Source organism: Salmo salar, chromosome ssa09 (genome assembly GCF_905237065.1).
Source record: "Salmo salar chromosome ssa09, Ssal_v3.1, whole genome shotgun sequence".
NCBI lineage: Eukaryota > Metazoa > Chordata > Actinopteri > Salmoniformes > Salmonidae > Salmo > Salmo salar.
Window position 1 is genome coordinate 104,312,230 of NC_059450.1, and position 13,172 is coordinate 104,325,401.

The window sequence follows — 13,172 nt, forward strand, 5'->3', positions numbered from 1 at the left end:
TGTAAGTCACCTCCTTATTGGATATCAGGAAGATACAAACCCACATGGATGACTGAAAGACAAACCAGGTGAGATTAATTAAAGATTTTGTATGATTTCAGGTCAAAATTCTACAAAGATAAAGCTAAAAAGAGGACATATGCATTTCCGGTAAAATAACAACCCAATGTTTATCTCCCAGGGCAACCTAGCTAGCAACAGCTAGATAGCTAAATATCCATGAATGTTTCATGTATGTTTCGACATGCCCCCAAATTAATATAGTTGGTTCACTGTTGATTTTGGTATTTTAACCTGCATGTTATCATCGCGTCTGGTGTGTATGGATGAAATTGACATGCGGGCGGGCGATGGCGCACGTGGACGCATGCGCGTGGCCGGTGTAGTCAGCATGTTATCCCCCCCCCACCCCCCCCCCACGCCATCCTGCCCCCCAATCCATCTACCTCCTGACCTTAGTGGATCTAAACTGACCTTAGTGGATTTGTGAACACTGAAGAATCTAGTTTCTCGTGGCTTCTTCCTAGTTAATGGACTTTTCATGCTTCTGTTGCACTAGATAGTAACATTATTTATTTTGGCAATGTTCTACACATAAAACTGACTTGATTCTATCTCTGTCACCATGTATGCTCTCCCACTAAATGTATTCTCATGGATACCTTATCTGATCATCATGATGAAAATATTTAGCAGAACTCTTTTCAACCACGCACCATTTGCAGAAGCTATGAGAAGCTTGTCTGACGGAATCTGTGTGAACAGACAACAAACAGGAGGTTGTTTGGCCTTGAGCAGGTGTTAGCCTTCTCTGTAGCTCAGTTGGTAGAGCATGGTGTTTGCAACACCAGGGTTGTGGGTTCGATTCCCACGGGGGGCCAGCACAGAAAAAAAAAAAATGGATGAAATGTATGCATTCACTACTGTAAGTCGCTCTGGATAAGAGCGTCTGCTAAATGATGTAAATGTAAATGTAAATGTAAAGAGGATGGAATGTAAATGTAGATACAGTAGCCAAGGCCTCAGCCTGGTATAATTGTTTTCTGCCTTGGAGCTGAAAGGAACAATGACATATGCTGTTGTGATGGTGTCATAGACCTCTGCCTATGTACAGTATGTATTTGTAGTTTTAGGCTACACACCGCATAAGCAAAGAATAATGAATCTAAACCGTGATTGTGCATCTCCAGATGGGTTTTAAACCTGTCATAGTTATGCTGGGCATGTAAAAAACCACTTTGTAAAGGGGATTTTCAGGTGAACAAAAGAGAAGAGCAGTCATGGATATAGTCAATCATAATGTTTCAGTTTAATACAAGTTGCAACAGCGATATACCTCCCGCACAGAAGCAGAAAAAATGTCTAGCAAAGACAGGCCCCTTTATATTCTAATCTGACTTTACCAAATGTACTGTAAACACCAGGCAGAGATGCTGGGAGGCAGACACAACATCAGCGGCTACAGAATCACAGTGTCATAGATACATTATCAGTATTCCCTCGGCTCAGTGTGGCGTCAAACTTTAACCATCACATTCAACACTGGTAGACATTTGATACTGGCAGTTAAACAGGTCAAAGGTACGAACATCAGTACTTAGTTACAGTAAATAAAATACAGCTGAGGAATTTATAAAATAATTCCCATTAAATAATTAGAAGGAAATTGCTAAGTTATTTGCAATTAATTGTATGCATTAAGATCTTTGAGTGCAAATTATGGTTTCATCTCACAATGTCTTTCATCTCATCAAAATGTTTTCCCTTTCCTCAGAATCTGTTTCATTTGCATTTTAAATGAGTATATTTCCCTTTCAAATCGCCCCCATTTTATTTCAAGATCAAAAACATTTCCTTTTTCAGAAACATTTTTTCTCATTTTTACTACACTGAGCAAAAATATAAACACAACATGTAAAGTGTTGGTCTCATGTTTCATGAGCTGAAATAAAAGATCCCAGAAATGTTCCATACGCGCACAAATCTTATTTCTCAAAAAGAAAATGCACAGATTTGTTTACATCCATGTTGATGAGCATTTCTCCTTGCCCAGGATAATCAATCCACCTGTCAGGTGTGGCATATCAAGAAGCTGGTTAAACAGCATGATCATTACACAGGTGCACCTTGTTCAGGGGAAAATAAATGGCCACTTTCAAATGTGCAGTTTTGTCACACAACACAATGCCACATATATCTCAAGTTTTGAGGGAGTGTGCAATTGGCGTGCTGACTGCAGGAATTCCCATAGGGCGGAGCACAATTGACCCAGCGTCGTCCGGATTAGGGGAGAGTTTGGCCGGGGTAGACTGTCATTGTAAAATAATAATTTGTTCTTAACTGACTTGCCTAGTTAAATAAAATGTAGACCAGAGCTGTTTCCAGATAATTTAATGTTAATTTCTCTACCATAAACTGCCTACAGCATTGTTTTAGAGAATATGGCAGTAGGTTCAACCGGCCTCACAACCAACCACACCTCCACATCTGGCTTCTTCACCTGCAAGAACATCTGATCATCTAAAGTCCTTTTGTGGAGAAACTCATTCTGATTGGCTGGGCCTAGCTCCCCAGTGGGTGGGCCTGGCTGCCAGGTGGGTGTGCCTATTCTCTCCAAGACCCAATCATGGCTGCACAGTATAGTTTTGAGTGTTTGCCGCCAATATTTTTGGATTGAAGCAGAGCATTGTGATAATTCTAGTTCCTCTGATGGCTTTAACACTGGGATAGGGATAGTGAGTGAGACTGAGTGTCTGACCCTGTGCTTCTCTAGACGAGCTGTCCAGGATGAGGTGTGAATTAGAGGTGACCCCTGAACCCAGCAGCCCCACGCTGCTCGGAGAGGTAGCAGACACCTACTGCCAGGTGGACCGCTGGCAGAAGCTTCGCACCGCTGTCCGCAAACTGGAATTCTGGGAAGACTTCAGTGCCGAGCTGATTGGGAGTGGCTTCTTCTCCAAGGTGTACAAGGTATGAACGGTCCAATTTGTACATGGCTAAAAAATAAATTTGTGTGTGCTTGTGAATACATCAACGTGTGTGAAAGCGAGAACAAAAAATAACTGACTTTCTACACCCCTTGCCTATGATTTACTTTCCATATTTCATGTTTGTTTCAGTTACAAAAGTGTTCAAAAATGCCATCATGCTGTATATGGCATACATCCTGATAAGTGTATTATGACATATTTCACAGAAGCCAATACATAAATTATAGTCCCAACCAAAGAGCAACCTACATTTTGTGTACTACCAACTCGGGTGTTAACTGAAAACATGATGCCTTGGCTGATCCCTGAAGCACTCCTCAGAGCAGCAGCCACAACATGCCCAAGTAATTACACTGCAGACATGTCCTTCTCTGCATTCACATGCCCACGAGACATAGGAACACAGCTTAAGTTCTCTTAATACTGTCTAGATGTGAGGTACTGTCTGTTGAGTCAAATGAACAACATTGAAATGCTAATGACTGAACACTGGCATCATCTTCAACAGTCCTAGTAGTTCTTGGAGGTAATGTCAGGTCACAATGGCTCTGTAGCAGGGCCATCATGCAGGGCCACCGTGCGTGTTTGTGTTGAGATGGAACTCCCAGACGCTCAGATACGGATCAGAGATGGCGATATAAAGTCCTGAAAGGAGGGTGATTACACGTGCGCAGTCAGTCAGCCAGTGTGATGGTTCAGGAACCTGTGCCAGGCTGTCTCCCAAATGGCTCCCTATGTAGGGCACTTCTTTTGACATATGGGCCCTGGTCAAAGGTAGTGTACTACATAGGGAATAGGTTGCTATTTGGGACAGAACCAGAGAATGCTACTGTGGAGGGAACGTAGCGTACCAAGGAACCAGTCTGGCCTCACAGAGACAATAGGATGTAGTTAACTCACCTCAAGAAGAGATCAAGACTGCTAAGATTCTGTTGCTCTAGTCTCAGCACATTTTCATCTTGTGTTGGTATGCAAGAAACTGCATTGTTTGTTTTGTTACCCTGGCTCTAGTTCATAGAGATCCAGCCTTGTTTACAACAAATACACAATAGTGAGATGGTCCAACTGTTGTCAATCACAGCTGAGCAACATCCGCTCTGTAAATGTATAACACCCTTTGTTGTCTAGGTGTCTCACAGCACAACGAGGAAAGTGATGGTGGTCAAGATCTATAAGAACGACGTGGACCAGGACAGCATCGTACGAGAGATCAGTCTACTGCAGAAGCTCTCACACCCTAACATTGTCAGGTCAGTCCCTTTCCAACATATATGACAAATGCTTGTTATTAGAGGAAGATGTGTAGGAGTTGCAAAAAAAAAAGTAAAACTGTGATAGTAATGCAAACTATTATTATCCTCACAGGTATCTTGGAATCTGTGTGCGAGAAGAAAAGCTGTACCCAATACTGGAGGTAAGTGTCCTTAATCACTTAGGACACCAACATTTTCCTCTCAGTATCTGTGCATCTCACCGTAGAATCCACAGATTGGTATCCTTGTGTAAAACCCACAGAAATGATTATCTCTATGGTATAACCCATCTCCATAGACACATGTAGATTCTTTATGGTACTTTCCCTCTGTATTTGTGCATCTGGCTGTGCATCTGGCAGTAGTCACGGTTGTTGACGGGAATAGATTGCTAAGTATGTGTTTAACCATGGAAATAGGATATCTATGTACTTTATATGGTACTGAATAAAGGATCCATCTCCATAGACATAAATATAGGATCTCTATGGTACTAATGCACCCCCTCTCTGTGTTGTGTCAGTATGTGAGTGGGGGCTGTCTGGAGGACCTCCTGGCCCAGGAGGACGTGTCTCTGTGTTGGAGGGAGAAGGTGGACCTGGCCTGTGACATCAGCAGGGGCATGACCTACCTGCACTACAAGAACATCTACCACAGAGACCTCAACTCCAAGGTTTACACACACACACACACACACACACACACACACACACACACACACACCACTGCCAGGCCAGGGTTTCGTCTGGACAGAGGACTACAGTGGTGCCAGAGCAAAGTACACTTCTAATGCAATCTGGGCTTTTAATTTAAAAAACGCACATGACTTTCATTTGACATAATCTTTTTCCATGTTGATTGAAGGTATCAAGGACAAGTACAGTATATGTTTCTGGTTATTTCTTGATCTGTAAATCCGATAACAAGGGTCATCCGACTATTTTCTCCAGCACGTAGATCAGAGGTCGTCAACTTGATTCAGCAAGACATAGATAGATATCCACTCTACCTGCACTATACACTAACACACATAATAAGGACCTAACCTAGTGCCTACTGTACCTGTACTAGCTTTAGCCAAACTGAACCTGTCACTGTATACAACACAAATGCTAAGCTGCAGCGTTGGCATTCTTCATAGCCTGTATTAGTCCCACTGGACAACTTTAAGTCCTCTTTGAAACAGTGTTTCCTCTTATTCATGCCGGTTTAGTTATGCCAAAGCTTGTTTTTTCCAGCATAGGCAGATTACAGGGATTCTGCCTCAGATATCACTAACTACTGACTGAATTTCACTGTAGGGGAGGCATTCCTGTCAATGTGGGCTTTTGTTTCAGTTATGGGCCTTCCCAGAATCTGGCCCTGCTATTTTAGACCTTCTCAAAGGTTGCATCCCAAATAGCACCTATTCCCTAAAAAGTAGTGAATTGTTTAGGTAATAGAGTGCCATTTGGGATGCAGCCTTTGAGAAGGTCTTAATAGCAGGGCCAGATTCTGGGAAGGCCCATAACGGAAACAAAACCCCACATTGACAGGAATGTCAATGTACAGTAAATAAGCCTTGTCCAAACCAGAACAGCCCATAGGACAGAAGCCTATCTCATGTTTCTATAGTGTGAGGCAGTATAATGTACAAGTACACCCCCTGGACAGGACCCTAGTTTAGAAAACAAGTAAGAGGGGGCTGAGGTTGGGCGTTTCCACCTCCTGGATAATTCTCTGTGAACATTATGCAAGGGTTTGTTTATATACAAGCATGCACACACTCACATCTCCCTTTCTCATGATCTATCCATCCCATTCCAAACTCCTCTCTTTGGTAGTAAACCACATCAGTCATGAGATTATGGGTTGTGGTGGGTGTGATTCTCCCATTGCTCTGTCATTACAGGCCCATGGTGTGGCAGGAAACGCCCTGCATGCTCTTACTAGAACCAGTCATGTCTCCCCAGCAGCACCAGGGATAGAGAGTTATAGAGATATAGGCTGAATTCTGTTTTAAATAACACAGATACTCTGTCTAACCGCTGGCCCATAGGTCGAGATACCCATACTGTCTAAATCACTGTTACTGACCTATTGGTCGAACCTTACTGTTCCGATCTGTCATTAGTCTCGGAAACCCAGACCTAGGATGTCGGATTCTCTTGGACATTTTGAAAGGGGAAAAAACAGTTGTTCTGAGAAGGGTACTCTTCAGACAGACAACTCTCCCAACAAATCCAAAGTATGGGTAGGTGAGGCTTAAAATGGGGGTGGGAATTGTACTCCTATTTAGCTAGGGTAACAAGTGGATACAGTAGTGACGTCATCGGTGACTCACGTCCCATTTCCAACTTGTCCTTTCTGTCCCAACTAACGCCGGAACTTCTATAGACGTGTAAGCTGGAGCATTGGTACATTGTGGGAGGCAACCCATCTGTCTAGAGAGACTACTCTGCCAGCAATAGTATTGGGCCAACAAAATGGCCACAGGTTACATCCCAATAATTCACTGTTCAGAGAGGATGGTTGGTGAAGGGACGTTTCAGACTAGATTATGAGGCAGCCTGCTGAACCAGCTGGTTTCAGATGGGTACTGTTTGTCCTAATGCAGGAGCAATAGTCAGCTCAGAAAATGACAGAGGAACGAATCTGAAGTGTCTTTTCACAGTCACATCCAATGTTATGATTGTTTTACATTTTTCGCTGTCGCTGTGCCTCTTTGTCCATGTGAGAATTGTGTGGTTTGACCAGTGGTGGGAAAAGTACTCCAAATTGTCATACTTGAGTAAGAGTAAAGATACCTAAATAGAAAATGACTCCAGTAATTCACCCACCAAAATATTACTTGAGTAAAAGTATTTGGTTTTAAATATACTTAAATGTCAAAAGTAAAAGTATAAATCATTTACAATTCCTTTTATTAAGCACGCCAGACGGCCCCATTTTCTTGTTTTTTAAATTTACATATAGCCAGGGGCCATCTCCAACACTCAGACATCATTTACAAATGAAGCATTTGTGTTTAGTGAGTCCTCCAGATCAGAGGCAGTAGGGATGACCAGGGATGTTCTTTTGATAAGTGTGTGAATTGGACCATTTTCCTGTCCTGCTAAGCATTCAAAATGTAATGAGTACTTTTGGGTGTCAGGGAGTAAAAAGTAAAATATTTCCTTTAGGAATGTAGTGAAGTAAAAGTTGTCAAAAAATAGAAATAATCAAGTAAAGAACAGATACCCCCAAAAACGATTGAAGTATTTTTTACTTAAGTACTTTACCCCACTGCGTTTGACCTCCAGCACAGTGATAATTCATAACTGTCAGTATTCAAACAGTGACTAAAGAGGTGTTTCATATCATGTAGAAACATATGAATATATGGTCTATGGAATTAGGTTACTACCTCAGGCTCAAACGTAGATAGAATGGAGGAGGTTAAAATGACTGTTGTGTGGATGTAGAAGTGTCACACTGGCCTCTTGTGGTCAACATGTTGCACTGCAGTGTGACAGTAATGACTTCAGTTATTGCCTTTCTTGTGAGTCCCAGCTCTATGAATATCTACTGTACATTTATGAATACATTTTTATGTCTACTGTATCGTACATTTTGAATAGATTTGATAGCAGTGACCAGTGTGCAGAACCGTTGGCTGTGTGCAGAGTTGTCTAACATTGCCTGAATGTTGTGTGTGTGTGTGCAGAACAGTGGTCTAACATTGCCTGAATGTTGTGTGTGTGTGTGCAGAACAGTGGTCTAACATTGTCTGAACATTGTGTGTGTGCAGAACAGTTGTCTAACGTTGTCTGAACATTGTGTGTGTGCAGAACAGTGGTCTAACGTTGTCTGAACATTGTGTGTGTGCAGAACAGTGGTCTAACATTGTCTGAACATTGTGTGTGTGCAGAACAGTTGTCTGAACATTGTGTGTGTGTGTGCAGAACTGTCTGATACGGGAGACGTCTCGGGGCAGGGAGGCGGTGGTTACAGATTTTGGCCTGGCCAGGGAGGTAATGGTGGAGCTGCCAGCTAACGACCCAGAGAGGAAGATGTCTCTGGTGGGTTCTGCCTTCTGGATGGCCCCCGAGATGCTCCGAGGGGAACCCTACGACCGCAAGGTAGGTAGCCTACACACACTCTCTGCATCCCAAATGGCACCCTATTCCCTATTGAGTGCACTGCTTTTGACCAGAAGTCTATGGGCCCTGGTTGAAAGCAGTGCACTAAAAAGGGAAGAGGATGCCATTTGGGACGCTGACAGTCTTACACCCTGATATAGAAATAACCAGAATTTAATTTAATGGTTTCCACTAAATTATAGAAAATACTTACTTCTGATCCTTCCTATTATTATAATCTATTCATAACATTCATTTCATTGATTTAATTCATTAATGGAATTAGGACGATAAAGTCAATAACATAACTTCTTCCTCCAGGTGGATGTCTTCTCTTTTGGCATCATGCTGTGTGAGATTTTGGGCCGGATCTCAGCAGATCCCGAGATCCTTCCCAGAACACGGGTAAATTAAAAACATACACACACAGTTTTGTATTGCTATCCTTGTGGGGACCAAATAATTGATTCCTATCCAAAATCCTATTTTCCCTAAATCTAACCTAACCCATAACCCTAAGTCTAACCTTAACCCCAAAACTATACCTAACCGTAACCCCTAACCTTAATTTTAACCCTGACCCCAATTGTAACCCTAACACCTAAGCCTAAAATAGCATTTTTCCTTGTCGGGACTGGAAAAATGTCCCAACTTGTCCAATTGTTCCTTGTTTTACTATCCCTATAAGGACTTCTGGTACCCACAAGGATAGTTAAACAAATAACGCACACACACTTATCAAAACCAAAGAACCATAGACTACTAGATTTAGACTGGCACTACACACGTGGAAATTATACAACAACTGAGCTATGAGTTAATTAAATGTATTTCCTCACAACTCAGACATTATATTGAATCCTGCAACATAATTTGGCAATTAGCAGTCTTGTTACTTGATAATACTCTTAGTTATTAGGCTATTAGTGACAGTGCCATTTGCATGTAGATGATGGTGAAATGAGTCATCTAATGTCCCTGTCTGTCATCCCTGGGGTGATCAAGACAAGGTCAGAGACAGGCAGCAGAGAGAGACTTTAATGTGCTCGTTGAGGTTTCACATAAATTTGATTTATTTGTGACATTTGTCATTAGAACTGGGAGGACCGCAGGGTCAGTTAGTCACACTGCTATCCTATCTATACAGTATGTGTTCTGCGAATCCATCAGTAGTCCCTGATGATCAAAACTGAGGTATACAGTAGCCTGTATACAATAGTGTGGATCTCAAGACTTTCCTTGTTTGCCATGACGTACATTGGTTATCTGATCAGGCTCTCTAACCTGTAACTACTTAGTGATGCTCTATGGGCCCGTACATGGTGGGCATAGCAGTTGACACAGTGTTTGTTCTCTCTGCAGGACTATGGTCTAGACGTTGAGGCCTTCAGTGAGATGGTCCAGGGTTGTCCACGACGCATCCTGGAGCTGTCAGCCAACTGCTGTCTGGTGAGTGTGGACTGGAGGGAGGGAGTGTGAGGGAGAAACGGAGAGAGATGCTGAGAGACAATGTTAGAGAGTGAATGTGAGAGCATGTCTCAGAAAAGGAGACTTAAGCCGGGATTCATTAGGAGGGACATTGACCGACAAACACAGCTCTTTTTTTAGGTGTGCTTTTTAAAGGGAATTTAGGTTTGAGGCAACATCTGCAGCGTTTATCATGAATGCGATCTCTCATTGTCTGTATTTCAGTGCGTAGTGCTTTAACAGCACTATAACATGCTTCGTATATATCCCGGTCATAGAGTTTGCCTCAACTACGAGAGTGTAAGAAAGATATGCATTTGCCATCTACTGTAGAATATCACTCATGTTGTTCAGATGGACTCATGTTGTCCTCTTGTCCTGAGGTTGAGATGGACTCATGTTGTCCTCTTGTCCTGAGGTTGAGATGGACTCATGTTGTCCTCTTGTCCTGAGGTTGAGATGGACTCATGTTGTCCTCTTGTCCTGTGGTTGAGATGGACTCATGTTGTCCTCTTGTCCTGTGGTTGAGATGGACTCATGTTGTCCTCTTGTCCTGTGGTTGAGATGGACTCATGTTGTCCTCTTGTCCTGTGGTTGAGATGGACTCATGTTGTTCTGTGGTTGAGATGGACTCATGTTGTCCTCTTGTCCTATGGTTCAGATGGACTCATGTTGTCCTCTTGTCCTGTGGTTGAGATGGACTCATGTTGTCCTCTTGTTCTGTGGTTCAGATGGATGCGTTTCGGAGACCCTCCTTCTCAGAGCTGCTGGATGAGTTGGAGGACATCGCTGAGAGCCTGGAACCCCCTGACTCAAACCTGACCACTGGGTGAGGGGGTGGGGTCACCATGTACCCCCCTCAGCCCTCCTCCCCCTGAACGGAGGACAATGTGGACGGCAGCAGGCAGCCACCCCAGTCTTATACAGCAGAGGCACTTTATAGTTCAGGTCCGCTCTACAGGAACCAGGTGTAGGGCTCATAATGCAGCTCCTCCTGTTGACTCTGTGTGTTTCTCTGAAACAGAACCGGATCACTGGAAGTTCAACACTCATCACCCCCCACTGTCTTTCTACAGTAGCTCAGCTAGTGTGGGTCCATTTGAAAGGGGTGGGGGTCGAAACAAATAATTCCCTAAGGAGCATTTCCTCCTGGCTCTTAAGTTGTATTATATGATGTTATTATTCCACTTTAAGTTAAGGATGTAGAAATCCTTATTTGTAAATAGTGCATAAGGAGGACTGTCCAAGTAGTCCTGATCCGTCTATTCTCTTCTATCATAATATCATCATTTAAAACAGGGGTTCCCAACCTAGATCTGCAATGCTTTAGGCTAGAAACATGCAGTTAATTGTCTGAGAAAGACGCAACTCTGATGCACATGGGAATATCTTTCGTTTGTCTCTGACATTCAGAAGCTTAGCTACGACCTTCTAAAGTCGAGGAAATTGGACTGCTTGGGAAGTAATCTTATACAATGTGTGGCTCTGTCGCTATCAATTGATCTATTCACTTTCTGTAAAAGAGTATCTATAATAAAATGATCATAATAAAACATATTTGGTAGCGGAATAACATTTGAGGAAATCGGGTCTAGACTTTATTTTCCTTATCCATTATTATTAAATAGCCCATCTAAAAGATGTCACGAGTCTTCTTAAACTACGTAGAATTGCAGGAAATTAGCTTAAAAACAGCTAAATTTTCCTTGGTCCCTCAAATGAAACAAAATCAAGCTGGTAGTCTATATTAAATACACCATCTCAATAAACAATAATAAATAAAAAACGGGGAAAGGGGTGTGACATTTTTCAAATGTGAAAAAGGCGGTCCTGGGGGTAAAAAGTTGGAAACCCCTGATTTTAAAATAACATTTATGTAGGACTTCTCCCCCTTTCTTTCATCAGCCAGTCCAAGTGGTGACACAATCAAAAATAAATCCCTCCCTCTGTTAAAGTAGTCATCTGAATGATGTCATTTAACAGTGAGGTAATGGTGGACTGCAGCAGGATTACAGGAGTCAGGATTACATTGCACTAGAAGTGACTGTTACAGTACATGGCTGAAATCTATAGGATGAAGGAATTGTGCTACTGTGTGGGTAAGGACCAAACAACACTCTCTTTCTGGTTTCTAACGTCAACACTGTTCTGTTGGAGATTAACAGAGGTGGCCAGTGTTAGGTACAGTGGGGGAAAAAAGTATTTCATCCCCTGCTGATTTTGTACGTTTGCCCACTTACAAAGAAATGATCAGTCTATAATTTTAATGGTAGTTTATATGAACAGTGAGAGACAGAATAACAACAAAAAAATCCTGAAAAAACATGTCAAAAATGTTATAAAATTATTTCCATTTTAATGAGGGAAATAAGTATTTGACCCCTCTGCAAAACATGACTTAGTACTTGGTGGCAAAACCCTTGTTGGCAATCACAGAGGTCAGATGTTTCTTGTAGTTGGCCACCAGGTTTGCACACATCTCAGGAGGGATTTTGTCCCACTCCTCTTTGCAGATCTTCTCCAAGTCATTAAGGTTTCGAGGCTGACGTTTGGCAACTTGAACCTTCTGCTCCCTCCACAGATTTTCTATGGGATTAAGGTCTGGAGACTGGCTAGGCCACTCCAGGACCTTAATGTGCTTCTTCTTGAGCTACTCCTTTGTTGCCTTGGCCGTGTGTTTTGGGTCATTGTCATGCTGGAATACCCATCCACGACCCATTTTCAATGCCCTGGCTGAGGGAAGGAGGTTCTCACCCAAGATTTGACAGTACATGGCCCCGTCAAATGATGCGGTGAAGTTGTCCTGTCCCCTTAGCAGAAAAACACCCCCAAAGCATAATGTTCCCACCTCCATGTTTGACGGTGGAGATGGTATTCTTGGGGTCATAGGCAGCATTCCTCCTCCAAACACGGCGAGTTGAGTTGATGCCAAAGAGCTCCATTTTGGTCTCATCTGACCACAACACTTTCACCAGTTGTCCTCTGAATCATTCAGATGTTCATTGGCAAACTTCAGACGGGCATGTATATGTATTCTTGAGCAGGGGGACCTTGCGGGCACTGCAGGATTTCAGTCCTTCACGGTGTAGTGTGTTACCAATTGTTTTCTTGGTGACTATGGTCCCAGCTGCCTTGAGATCATTGACAAGATCCTCCCTTGTAGTTCTGGGCTGATTCCTCACTGTTCTCATGATCATTGCAACTCCACGAGGTGAGATCTTGCATGGAGCCCCAGGCCAAGGGATATTGACAGTTCTTTTGTGTTTCTTCCATTTGCGAATAATCGCACCAAATGTTGTCACCTTCTCACCAAGCTGCTTGGCGATGGTCTTGTAGCCCATTCCAGCCTTGTGTAGGTCTAC

The 13,172-nt window shown here is 42.8% G+C and overlaps 1 protein-coding gene across 2 annotated transcripts in view; it reads left to right on the plus strand.

Annotated features, from left to right (window-relative positions):
- LOC106566205 (dual specificity testis-specific protein kinase 2) overlaps nucleotides 1-12,084 on the plus strand; it is a 28,974-nt gene extending 16,890 nt beyond the window's left edge. The window contains exons 2-10 of one of the 2 annotated variants that reach the window (XM_014134109.2): nucleotides 2,426-2,594; nucleotides 2,774-2,970; nucleotides 4,119-4,240; nucleotides 4,356-4,404; nucleotides 4,767-4,916; nucleotides 8,167-8,343; nucleotides 8,665-8,748; nucleotides 9,706-9,792; nucleotides 10,542-12,084. In XM_014134109.2, the coding sequence (XP_013989584.1) occupies nucleotides 2,788-2,970; nucleotides 4,119-4,240; nucleotides 4,356-4,404; nucleotides 4,767-4,916; nucleotides 8,167-8,343; nucleotides 8,665-8,748; nucleotides 9,706-9,792; nucleotides 10,542-10,643 (954 nt within the window). In that variant the 5' untranslated portion in view covers nucleotides 2,426-2,594; nucleotides 2,774-2,787 and the 3' untranslated portion in view covers nucleotides 10,644-12,084. The remainder of the gene's footprint in view (nucleotides 1-2,425; nucleotides 2,595-2,773; nucleotides 2,971-4,118; nucleotides 4,241-4,355; nucleotides 4,405-4,766; nucleotides 4,917-8,166; nucleotides 8,344-8,664; nucleotides 8,749-9,705; nucleotides 9,793-10,541) is intronic. The other variant, XM_014134079.2, reaches the window with a different exon arrangement.
- The last annotated feature ends 1,088 nt before the right edge of the window (nucleotides 12,085-13,172 follow it).